The sequence below is a fragment of the Cydia pomonella genome, chromosome 2 (genome assembly GCF_033807575.1).
Source record: "Cydia pomonella isolate Wapato2018A chromosome 2, ilCydPomo1, whole genome shotgun sequence".
Taxonomy (NCBI): Eukaryota; Metazoa; Arthropoda; class Insecta; order Lepidoptera; family Tortricidae; genus Cydia; species Cydia pomonella.
Window position 1 is genome coordinate 5,429,157 of NC_084704.1, and position 13,422 is coordinate 5,442,578.

Sequence of the window (13,422 nt, forward strand, 5' to 3'; positions counted from 1 at the left end):
CTGTATGTACAGTCAATGCCATGAGTACCTCTAACCTTCAGGCCTTCATAGAGTTAAGGACAAAAGGACGCTGTCAATAAGGTGCGTGTTCACATATTTTTGACCTTGACTTTACTCATACTTATGAAGGTTCAATCAAGTTACCATAAATAAGAAATAATAACATGGTTACGGTTACAATTTTTTACTTTACCTAGACGTCCCTCAGTATTTTTTGTTAATACTGTGTTTTTAATGCCTTATGTATTTGTTTATTATTTGAGTACACAATTAAATAAATTCGTTTCATTTATTTTCAGACAAAATGAAAATATAAAGCGTTGGACAGTTATTGTAAAAGAAACTTTGTTCTAGACCTAAAATAAAGGAACCTCAGCACAATATAATAAAAAGAAATTGGCCACAGAATACAAATGAAGTATAACGAATTCATTGTCCTTATTAATGGCGTAATAAAACAAACACAGGGGTTTATTAAGCAAAATACGTGGCTACTTAAACGTAATGGCTTCGTTTGTCCTAATTAATTGAAAACAACGAACGAGTACTAAATAATATGATTGCGAATAAAATAATTCGACCATGCCTTGTACATAAAAAGTATCATTGTTGTCAAGTAGTATACTTAAAAGCAAAAATAAAGTGTGACTTTGTGTAGATTTTTTCATAGTATCCCATTTTCATTGATCACGCGTTTTTGTTCGCTTAAGAGACGTTATATTAAGCTCTTTCACTCGTATATATAACCCCGTTGATATTATATTTGACCTCCCATCTAATATTATTAATGGATGATTACCGGAATACGGTTTTGAAATATTAAACTAGATTAATAACTATATCAGTGCAAAATTTCCCGTCGTCTGTTATACTATAGCGAAATAAGCAACAAACAATCAAATAACACAAAATCAACATATTTAAACTTAAATTCGTACAGAAAACTCGCAAATTTCACATCATGTGTCGTAAAATGTGGTCCTTCATGTTAAAATAAAGGTAGAATACCATTAAATAATCTTGGTAACAAAAAGCTGAAGATTTTATATCTAATTTGTATACTTAATCATGCTATTTCACCGGGCTTTTAAGTACCAAGGAGGTGGAAAATGTCAATTTTCATCCCGAGGTCATAAAACTGAACATTAACGTCTCGCATAGAAGCCGTAAAGTGGTCCAGATCATAAAGTAGTTTTGGTCTTATAAGACGTGTGGATAAAACTGCTGCTTTTTATTTCCTATTATATAAATAAAATACTACTTATGAAGGATATGGTGGGGATGTATTCACTAACAAAGGGAACTTTCGCTAGCTTAGTTAGCGGGCATTCGATGTCAAAGCATTACCTAATACTAAGGTGTTCCAATTGCTATATAAATAAGTACGATCGGTTCAGGGAAATCAGTATTAAAACATCCGCCGATTACCAGCTCGATTCGAACTTTAAGATACGTCAATTAATAAACAAAACGTCACTTTAAACATATCGGATCTAAACCTAATATTTGACGCATCTTAAAGTTAGAATCGGACCGTACGCCTAGTTAATCCAACTTATTAACTATGCTATTTACATCTATACAAATAAGGATATGGCTTAGATGGTGATTTAAGTTAAGGTGAGAAAAGCCTAGCTATTAAAAAGAGACAGAAAAGTTCGATCATCTCGAAAACTACGATACTTTAACTAGAACTGTAAGTGCATTCTGGACCAGCCTAAGGTGTCATGTCGGTGGTTAGGTTATCCATTAATTACTGGGCACCCGGTATAATATCATTGTTATATAATAGGTTTTTTTTCAACTTGACGACATTATATAGGCATTTTAACCTAAGCTTACAGCAGAGCCAAGACGCGTAAGTATGATTTAGTTTACCTACATATTAACAATTATAAATCATATATAACAATAATAAGTAATACATAAGCAAAGGGTTAGATAATACATAGGTAGGGTAGAAAAGGGGTTTCAATCGATGTGTGGAAGGGCGGCACCGTCGTCGAACCCAAACCACCTGGCAGTGGACTTAAACCGGTGGCGTGTGCCTCGGATACACATGCTGGTGGCACGTATAACGGCGATACTGATCCTTATAATAGGTTTGTCGGTAACAACATATTTAGCAAGTTGCTTTTGAAACGAGTTAAAAGGCACACGATAGCCGCCATACAACCAAAGTTACGCTCTCATTTTGAGACGACATTCTGAAGTAGCATGACATTTGACGTAAACATTCACATAAACATCAACATTATGTGACCGCGGCCGGCAAAACGTCCCACTTTGTCGCTTGCCATAAGGACGAGATTTGCTTCTTGAGATCTTTATACGAATAACCTGTCAAGGCGTCCTTATGGCTCTGCCGGCCGCGGTCATATATTTACGTCTGATGTAGTATTCGGTGCAAAAAATTGTCAATCAAGAAAAAAAAACGATTAGAAGCTGTGTATGTAAAACTTTTACTTCTAGCATTAAAACTAGACCCTACTCATAGTGTTGTGTTCCTGCCGGTGAGTAAGGTTGCCAGAGCTCAATGAGGGTGCGGAGTGTTAGGGTCGACAACGCGCATGTAACTCCTCTAGAGTTGCAGGCGTCCATAGGCTACGGAGACTGCTTACCATCAGGCGGGCCGTATGCTTGTTCGCCACCGACGCAGTATTAAAAAAATTGCATGTTTAAGAATTTTAAAATGAGAGTGCAACTTCGATTGTTTGGGAGCGACTTTTTGGTGGCGGGTTCCTGTGACTCTTAAGCGCGTCGAGGTATTTAATACATGAGGGTAGATAGATATACATACGCTGTTGTTGTACAGTCAGCTGCAAGGAATAGTAGATTGGTAACCAAGGGATGAAAGGCACCCATTTCTGTCGAGGTAGTTTGGCACTCGAACGCTGTAAGAGCCGCCAATAGTCCGAGTCTGATATGGTGCCTTTCACCAGAGTTAAAAACTCTACTTTTCATTTCGAATACTAGGAATGTCAAATACCTGTGCATTTAAAAAAACACGGCTAAGTTTAAACCTCAGGAGTATTCCTTGAGTTGAGGGTACTTTTAATAAACAATTTTGTTTAAAATATCATTATTTATGGAACGGGGAGTTATCAGAATTGAAATTGTACAACAAATTAATTTAAAACCAAAATTTTTAGTACTCATTGTTAAAAATAAGAAAAAAAACCTAACCTACTTAGAAAGTACAGTACTCAGCAGAAACGTATCATTTTCTGCACACTTTTTAGAACAAGAACTAGGTACCCACTTTGAAGCATGAGAAATGAAAAAGAAGCATAGAAGTTTGTATGCAAACGTGATAAGCTAATAGTTTAGCTGACTGTACATAGTGGTTACGGATCTCAAGATTACTTTACACTAGTTTCAAGAAGACCCCGACTCTCGCGCAGCCAATGCGACCAATAGTATTGCTGACTGTACATAGTGGTTACGGATCTCAAGATCACTTTACACTAGTTTCAAGAAGACCCCGACTCTCGCGCAGCCAATGCGACCAATAGTATTGCTTGACTGTACATAGTGGTTACGGAACTCAAGATCACTATACACTGGTTTCAAGAAGACCTCGACTCTCGCGCAACCAATGCGACCAATAGTATTGCTGACTGTACATAGTGGTTACGGATCTCAAGATCACTTTACACTGGTTTCAAGGAGACCTCGACTCTCGCGCAGCCAATGCGACCAATAGTATTGCTGACGGTACATAGTGGTTACGGATCTCAAGATTACTTTACACTGGTTTCAAGAAGACCTCGACTCTCGCGCAGCCAATGCGACCAATAGTATTGCTTGACTGTACATAGTGGTTACGGAACTCAAGATCACTATACACTGGTTTCAAGAAGACCTCGACTCTCGCGCAACCAATGCGACCAATAGTATTGCTGACTGTACATAGTGGTTACGGATCTCAAGATCACTTTACCCTGGTTATACGAAGAACTCGACTCTCGCGAGTCTCGCGCAGCCAATGCGACCAATAGGAATCCAAGATATCGTGGACCTACGTCAACGTCGACTGATGTTGACGCCTGTTAATGGACGAGTGTTTGTCTGTTTAGATATTCAGAGCCAAACGTTGATGACTCTAATTTAATCAGTTTTGATATCTGTCAAATAATAATACGATAAGCCTGCGCTTATAAAGTACTTAAATAAATATTTCGGGACAGTTTTACACAGATACATTTTTTAGAAACAGATAACATACATAACCTCAGGAAAATTATTTCTTATAAATACACAAATAAATACCCTAACCGGGATTCGAACTCGAGACCTGCAGCTTCGTAAGCAGAGTCACTACTCACTAGGCTAGAAAGTTATTAAACTTAGCACAAAACCATATGCGGTGTATATGTTCTCATGAAACTGTTTTAATTTGTAGCCATTTGCATCTTTTATTAAACACGTCGAAGACATAACAAACAAATATGAAATTCGACTAACTAGTATCAGTGAAATATCAAAAACACTTAAATATTTTTTAAATTAAATATTTCATGATAGGTGCCGTTAAAATCAATTAGAGTACATTAGGTAAGAACAATTTAAACCTCTTACAAAATTTTGCTTTTATCGAAATCCGAATCTTGATAATTAACGATTTTCGGCCAATGATCTCATACTACTGAAAATCAGGCGTAAACGAGGACATCAACCAAGCATTCCGCTAATCTTCTGTCTAATTCGATAATTCAAGAATAACTCATAAACAAACATAGGAATGTAAAGGATGCGCATGCAGCAGGCAAGGTCAACAGCTGACAGAATAAATCTAACACAAATCTAGGAGAGAAGAGAGATTTCAGAAAAAAAATATTTGATTTCAATTCGCGATTGTCACCCGCGTAGGACAACATATGTGTTTGAGTGTGACAATCACGGCGACGTTTGGATCTGCAGCTGTTACCTACTGTTATGGCGTGGCCATGATAAAATTAGTGACGGAATGAACGTCATAATCACGACAATAATGCGGCGGCGAACGTCACTCATTTTATGAGCCGCGACGCCGTAACAGTGCATTTGTCATCCGAACGTCACCTTCATTTTAATTATAAGTAATTCATAAGTTTTACCCGCTTGTCGCCCACTGATTAGTACTGTAAGTTCGAATACGCTATCTTACTGATGAGATAACTCGGATCATGAGTTATCTCATCCGGAAGTGATCCGCAATCTTTTGAATATTCACCCATCCCGTATGTTTTATTTGAACACCACCAATTTATCTGTATTTTGTGCCACATGTTCCACCCTATGGCTAAAATAAGAATTCCATTTATTTATTTACACAATTCAAGTAAACTAAATAACTATCGTTCTAATGATTAACTTAGATTGTGTGATTATTAAACAGAATCCCTTTTAGTATAAGGTGATCAGTAATAGACGGTTTACCCTGTATGTTATTTTATGAAGCGCGTGGTTGCCCTTTCTGACATATAATATTAAAAATAATGCCAATGTTTGTATGTTTAATTGTTCTCGTGTTTTTTGCTCAAATTTATAACAATTTATTAAATTCATCTCCTAAGAGCGTCATTTAGGCCACGGACAAAGCTCCGGGCAGAAGCTAATATGCTTATAAACTTTATATAATCGATTCAAACAAGACTTTGAACTAATATTCAGTTGATATGTCGTGTGACTTGTGACGTAGCAAAGTGCTTTTAGACAGTTTATTACTTCGATATTTTTATAGTGTTCATTGAACTGACATTCCTAAGATTTGGCTTATGTTCTATAAACAATAAAGAATTTCGGGGCGTCCTTTGACATCGTCAGCTAAAGCCGTTTAATTCTATTAATGTATCCGCTTTTTAACGATCTTGTACCAGATAGAACTTTGTCAAGGTAACTTTGGTGAATAAACAAAGTAAACAGCATGATAAAACTGGTGGGATGATTATAATGCTTTGTACTTTCGTATTACGTACGATATTTTATTGGCATATACGCAGACAAGATTGAAGTATGTTAGAATGATAAAATCCGATTATGAGCATAACTTTATTTTTATTCTTTCTGTCCTTTGGGATTATTAACTTTGAATTTCATTAAGTCATGTTAGAAAATTTTGTTTCCTAAATAGTAAATTAGAAAATAGTGTAAGTCTAGTCTAAGTCCGCCAGTATGGTTTTCGTCACGGTCGTTCGACTGGTGATCTTCTATTGTATCTCACACACCGCTGGGCTTCGGCCATTGAGAGTCAAGGTGAGGCATTGGCAGTTAGCCTGGATATAGCGAAGGCTTTCGATCGGGTCTGGCATCGGGGTCTCCTGTCGAAGTTACCATCTTATGGATTGCCGGAGGGACTATGCAAATGGATCGCTAGCTTTTTGTCCGGCAGACGCATACGAGCCGTAGAAGACGGAAGCTGCTCCGATAGCATGGACATGTCTACAGTATGGGGTTCTTCAAAAAAGGAGTGTACTGGTTTTTAAAGGGTCGGCAACGCGCATGTAACACCTCTGGACTTGCAGGCGTCCATAGGTTGCGGTGACTGCTTACCATCAGGCGGGCCGTATGCTTGTTTGCCACCGTAGTGGTAAAAAAAAAACTACAACACCTGGATTATAGAGGTAAGCTTTCGAATAAAATTTACAAAGCATTAAAAATGTGTTGATTAGAGGCCCTCATTACAAATTCTATTTGCAACAACCGTTTGGTAAATCTTCGAGCGCAAATTGCCCGATATACTACGCAAACTAGCACATATTTGATTATGTAAACTGTTGTTTGTTACGCCGAAGATCAAGTTCGGAAAAACAATACCATTAGGTATTATTTAAGCCAAGATTTCGTTGGCAGTATTCCTGCACAAACTTTAGATTTTGCATCAGATCTTGTAACTGCACTTTGTCATTGTGACTTATAAAACTATTGAAAAATCTTTGATTTTCTCGGGTTTCGTTAGAGTGCAAAAATAGTTAAACTGGCACGGACTGGAGCGCATTTTCTCGAACGATGTAGGACTAATATTACCCATAGCTATTAAGAATCCGCGTATTATCAATTCTTGTGGGTTTCCACGACAATACGAGTCCCACACTAATAATTTGTAGTTTTTATTACTAATAATATAATAAATCTATATAAAATATTTTTTTAACAAGCAGATACGTCTGCGAGCGATACTCCAAATTTGATATTAAAGGAACAAATGGAAAAAGTTACGCTCCCGGCAGGACTTGAACCCGCAACCTCCGCAATCCGTGCGTTTGCTCTTAACCAATTGAGCTACGGAAGCCTCAATTAACATGAACATTTTCTTTAATAGTTTTTTTTTTATCTATATACTTAATAGTGTTCATACTATTCGGAGAAGTACTATTCCAGACGATAAATTATATCCGCTTTAAATACACACTGGTGATCTACACACTAAAACAATAGCAATACCTATTTTTTATATTGCGTGAAAACTTATTCTCCGAAGTTTACAGACCGAAACCAATAAACAATTTAATACGACTGTGAATATGTAAAGCAACAAACTGGAAATATAGAAGTTGAGAGACGAACTAACGCGTCGGCGTCACTGACGAGGTACCAACATCCGGATGGTCGCCGAATCGGCGTCGCTGACGAGGTACCACCATCCGGATGGTCGCCGCGTCGCCGTCACTGCCAATATGAGGTACGACCATCCGGTTGGTCGCCAAGTCGGCGTCGCTGCCAATCTGAGGTATCACCATCCGGATGGTCGCTGCGTCGGTGTCGCTGCCAATATGAGGTACCACTATTCGGATGGTCGCCGCGTCGGTGTCGCTGCCAATATGAGGTACCACCATCCGGATGGTCGCCGAGTCGGCGTCGCTGATGAGGTACCACTATCCGGATGGTCGCCGCGTCGCCGTCACTGCCAATATAAGGTACGACCATCCGGTTGGTTGCCAAGTCGGCGTCGCTGCCAATCTGAGGTATCACCATCCGGATGGTCGCTGCGTCGGTGTCGCTGCCAATATGAGGTACCACTATTCGGATGGTCGCCGCGTCGGCGTCGGTGCCAATATGAGGTACCACCATCCGGATGGTCGCCGCGTCGGCGTCGCTGCCAATATGAGGTACCACCATTCGTATTCATACTAGAGCAGCAGTATTGCAGCGCAACATTACAGCCGACTGCATTGCTGCCGCAAACGTAAAAAATCGGTATTGCTTACCAGATTTTGTACATTTGCGGCAGTAATGTCGCGCTGCAATGCTGCTGCAGTTGTGTTGGTGTAGTCTGCCTCGTCGGTGCGTTTATTCACCAGGCAACTGCTGCCACGATATGATTTCAGATACAATGGCAAAATATGAAAATGACAACAAATAAGAAAAACCGACCAAGTGCGAGTCGGAATCGCGCACAACGGGTTCTGTAACATTACGCAAAAAACGGCAAAAAAATACGCTTGTGGTATGGGAGTCCCACTTAAATATAAATTTTATTCTGTTTTTAGTATTTGTTGTAGTAGACAGACATACGGACAGTGGAGTCTTACAGGCTTAGTAATAGAGTCCCGTTTTTACCCTTTGGGTACGGAACAAGACATGTTGCGTGGACAAGAAGTGAAATAACTAAGAAATATCATCGCCGAAAATTTAAGCCTATATAAGGCAGAGGGAAATTATTATATTTCCCACAATGATTTAAACTTTATTTCAAAGTGATAGGGTTAAATTTTGCATAATGTGATACCCTTATGCCCATTATAGGGATAGCAAGAACATTTATGATACACACAAGTTATTCACAGAAGTTTAGGTACAAAATGGAACCATTAACCAATACAACTAAAATATACGTAAAACAATAAAACTAGAAACACAGAAGTAATCGGGAGACGATGGTCGCGTCACGGTCGCATCGCTGCCAATTTATTCGCCAGGCAGCCGCTGCCAGGATGTGATTTCAGATTTATTGGCCGCTGCAAACGACTTCTATTCACGTCGTTTTACAAGTTTTTTTTTTTTTACATTTTACTCTATTTTATACACTATAGCAACTCGCCCCGGCTTTGCACGTAAAGCTTAATATCTTATATGCCTAATTTTTTAAGTGAACACCACTGCTGCACACGATCTAGCTACGCACGTGGCGTGGGTTCATAAACGCTTCATACCAAAATATAGGTAGATACATACTTCCACGACAGTACACGGGCACGCTACGCACGGGATGACGTCACCGACACACGCATGGCCTTTTCCGAAGTGCCACCGCGCGGCCACTTCGGCACACGCGGGCCGCGCTACGGACGAATGCCGTACATGGTGGGGGAGCGGGGAAGATGATGACTGTACCAAAGTTGCTGACGGCATTTCCTCGTTGCTGTTGCATAGTGATGTAGCCAAGATATCAAGCAAAATTTTAAGCAGTAAGTATAGTATTTTATCAAAGTAATTAAGATAAAAGGTAAAAAGCCGCGCGACGGTCATAGCTTACAAGCTTCGCACGGCACGCCATATCTTTCGTTTTCTTCTAATTTCCTAGCTTTACGGGGAGCACTCATCCTTCCAGCTATCCAGTTCTGCTGTTTTACGTCAAAAGCACATAGTTTTTTGGACTGTAACGCATGCTGGGTGGCGAGACTTAATACGTTAAAGTGGTGGGTGGCAGAAGGGCAGGTGGCGAGGCAAATACTGTTGTAATTACTTTTTAACCCCCCACGCAAAAGAGGAATGTTATACCTTTGCCTCACTGTCTCTGTGGCATCGTAGCTCTGAAACGGATAGACCAATTATGGCTAACGAAAATGCGGACAAACAATACAATATGACTTAAAACTTCATGGGAAGCAATAGAGACCCGAAAAAGAGTTTCCAAAATTATATAAGGCATTTTTGGCATAAAATTAATTGCGTAAGGGATTTTTACATTTTTAATTCAATATTTAGTGCCGCTTTTCTCTTTGGTAAGAATCCATTGTTTCAAGTCAAACCATTAAACCAACGGACCGACAAACATCCTTCCCACTACGTCGCTTTATAGATCCGTAAATAAATCTCGCGCACTGTGTAATTAATGTGCCGTCGCGCATGTGAGGGTCGCGCGCGTGCGCATCGGGAAAAGAAAAATTACACAATAACTAAATTTAAGAGGGGACTAACACAAAATTAAACACACGGGAACGCGTGGAGGTATCGAGTTGAAATTAAATTCCTTCAGGTCGGTCCCTTGAAGCTGTGAAAAAAAAAGTACTAAGTTCAGGTAAAAAAGATACGGCCGTTTATGCCGTAAAAATATTATATTTCGACACTCTCGAGGAAATCAAAATTTAAAGGGCTTTCTGTTGACCTATAAGTATGAAATTTGGCAAGTAATATCGTCTTATACTACAAGTAAGGTAAACGTACTAGGGCTCGACATGCTAATGCCCAATAGATGACAGCCTGCTGTCACCTCTATTGACGATGACTTAAGTTTAAAGATGACATGTACTGGTACGTTTACCTTATCTACAGAGGGAAATCTGAAAATTATACATTTGTAATTATAACTGTATTGGTGATCAAATCTTTAGGGGCTAAAATTGAAAACAAAAACATGTATAATTTTCATTCGTTTTAAATTGTATATCGTTACCCTACATACCATAGCAGTAAAATTACACACGATTAAGGGAATCTTCTGATACAGTATGAAGAACGCTGAAGTGAATAAAAAGTTTTCTTCAATTTTAAAGTAATAAATACACGTGTAGTTAGTAAGTTTATAGCCGAGTCTTGTGACGAGGAACGTTTTATATATAAATATATTTACAGAGTTATTGAGATAAAAAGTAAAACTCGCACGACGATCATAATTTCCGTCGCCATTTTCGCGCGGCGCGCCATATCTTTTGTTTCCTTCTAATTTCCTGGCTTTAGGCCCTCTCTTAATAAACCTCGACAAAAACATAACAGCGGCATCGTGAGATAATATTCAGTAGGCATTTAAGAACCATCACTGGTGGATTGCAAATCGTGCATAGTAAACCGTACTTAAATCAGTCGATCCTTTGGGAAGGTAAATAATGTTAATATTCTTTCATGATATTCTTGTTCGAAAACAAAATACACAAACATCATCCTATATGCATACAGTATACCAATGTGGCACTAGAAAAAGGCGATATTCCGAGATACATACCGACATAATTATATTAATAGCGCATTTCAGGACTTTTAGTACACAGAACACCGCCATCTAGCGTAAGATTCGTAAACTATACAAAATGTGTAAGAGTCTCTCAGGATTTTTAGTACCTGAGAACACCGCCATCTGGCTTGTGATTCATAAACTAACAAACACTGATTCTAGAGTCATTATCCCGAGAAAAATCTTGATAGCGTAATTCAGAGTTTTTACTTTAGTGAACTATTTAAACTGTACATGCTTCATGCAAGACGGGATTAATCAAAGTTATATATTTATCTGGGTTAATTTAACTTTAGAAATACTGCAAAATTTGATGGAAATCAGTCCTATAAAAACAATTTTTCACCACACCAGCCCGCGTAGCCAACGTGCCTATCGTTAACGCTCCGTAGCATAGCGTAGCCATCCCTCTCTATCACTCTTCCATATTAGTGCGACTGTGACAGCTGCGTTTCGTTCGCCATGGAGCGTGAACGATGGCTACGCGGGCAGCTCGTAAAGGATCGCGTCATTCTTCAATAACTGATGAGAAGTATTTTTTATTATTTTATCCACAAGAGTGGCAAAGTAATTTAATGCAAAGTTTGAGTTGTTACCTCATGTTGGCTAGAATTACTTTTAAGTGATGATTTTGAGTGATAACGTTCATTTGGATTTGATTTGTATTTTCTTCGCGTTGGTGTGGTGAAAACTATTGTGTTTCACTCGGTAGCAAAGTTTGTTTAACTCTTGTAACTTGAAACCCTCGCAACGCTCTAGATTTTATTTTTCAATCTGGCTCTTGCTCGATTTTAATTTTGGAATTTTACTCTTGCTCGGGTATCAATATAAGCACGAAGGGTTAAACAACAACTTTGCTTCCTTGTAACAAAGTACTTAACTATTACTCGTTACGGAGGTATTAAATAATAAAAGACCAATGAACTTTTTCCATTTTATTATAAATCAATTCATATTATCAGATAATTTAAATAAAGTATTAAATAAGCTAATTTCAATTATTCTAAATTATTATTATTACGTATATAAATATATTTAATACGTAAATACTTATATAAGATCACACTGACTAGAATGCCACACCCCTTGTCTGCTTTAAGAATTGGTTAATTTTCAAAACTTCTATAATTATAATGATCGATATATTATTTCAAAGAACTTTCCCAAATATGCTAATTAGTTTCATACAAAACTGTTGTACAATACAATTTTATCTATTGCCCTAACGTGCGGAAATAGTCATTTACAGTACATATGGGGCTACTTTATAGCACTAGTGCGAGAAGTAGCATATTATGTTACTGTGTCGAACATTTAAAGGGCCATATGTACTGTAAAACGTTGTACGATACATGTGCGAATAGGTAATTCGCAACTCGTGTCGATTTAAAACACTCCCTTCGGTCGTGTTTTAATTTATCGCCACTCGTTTCGAATTTCCTATTTTTCGCACTTGTATCGTAATGTACTATTTGCACATGGTTGAATTATCGACCAGTCTCTACATTGGTAAAAAGCTACCACTTTTATTTAAAAAATTTTAGCCAAACGAAGTGAAATTATCGTTTTTTGCTCTCGGTATTGTTTTTAGCGAAGCTTTGATAATAAAATCGAAATTCTTGTTAATCATAAATGGAACAAACATGCGTTGGAATTTTCGGAATTACTTTCGTTATTGTTGTGAATAAGTCGAAAGCGGGTCAGTTAGTTATAAATAGATACATATATAAACAATATAATATGAAAAATACACATACAGATATAAAATATTCAATAAAGCATACACACTAGATATATAATATAAATACTTATAACATAATAAGCCAATGTTATAAATACACGCAATATAATATACGCAGCATATAAATAAATAAACAAATACTACATATTATAGTTTTATACGTTAGTATGATATGTGTAGGTATATTGGCGGTTTCTCATGGTTAGTCGATATTTGAAAATTATAACAAAATCTATCTAATGGTAACTTACACCGACAGTATTAATAAATTAACTATCTATAATTTTAAGTATAATATATAAGTTATTATATAAGTGCATATTGTTTAAAAATTACATATTTTATCTTAGAAGTGACGCTACTAAAGATGAAGACATATTTTCTCATTTTTATTTTGAGAATATCATTATAAGGTACTTATTTAATTTGAAGCGAAAATCGTTTATCTATTAATAAATAAACTTAACCATAAATAATAATAATAAAATATTCTTTGGTAAGCTAGCCGTAGGCATTTTCACGAGCATTA

At 37.6% G+C, this 13,422-nt stretch overlaps 1 protein-coding gene across 1 annotated transcript; it reads right to left on the minus strand.

The window, feature by feature from the left end:
- Positions 1-7,547: 7,547 nt before the first annotated feature.
- LOC133515625 (uncharacterized) lies at positions 7,548-8,100 on the minus strand. The gene is made up of 2 exons (XM_061848196.1): positions 7,903-8,100; positions 7,548-7,856 (listed from the first exon to the last, which is right to left on the minus strand). Exons 1-2 carry the CDS (start codon positions 8,098-8,100, stop codon positions 7,548-7,550), a joined length of 507 nt encoding a protein of 168 aa, XP_061704180.1.
- Between the last annotated feature and the right edge of the window lie 5,322 nt (positions 8,101-13,422).

Bases quoted from the DNA above. Each gene is read 5' to 3' on its own strand.
- LOC133515625 (XM_061848196.1), bottom strand. From the start codon at position 8,100: ATGGTGGTACCTCATATTGGCAGCGACGCCGACGCGGCGACCATCCGG. The intron at 7,857-7,902 runs GTACCTTATATT...CCATCCGGATAG, and splicing joins TGGCAACCAACCGGATGGTC to TGGTACCTCATCAGCGACGC.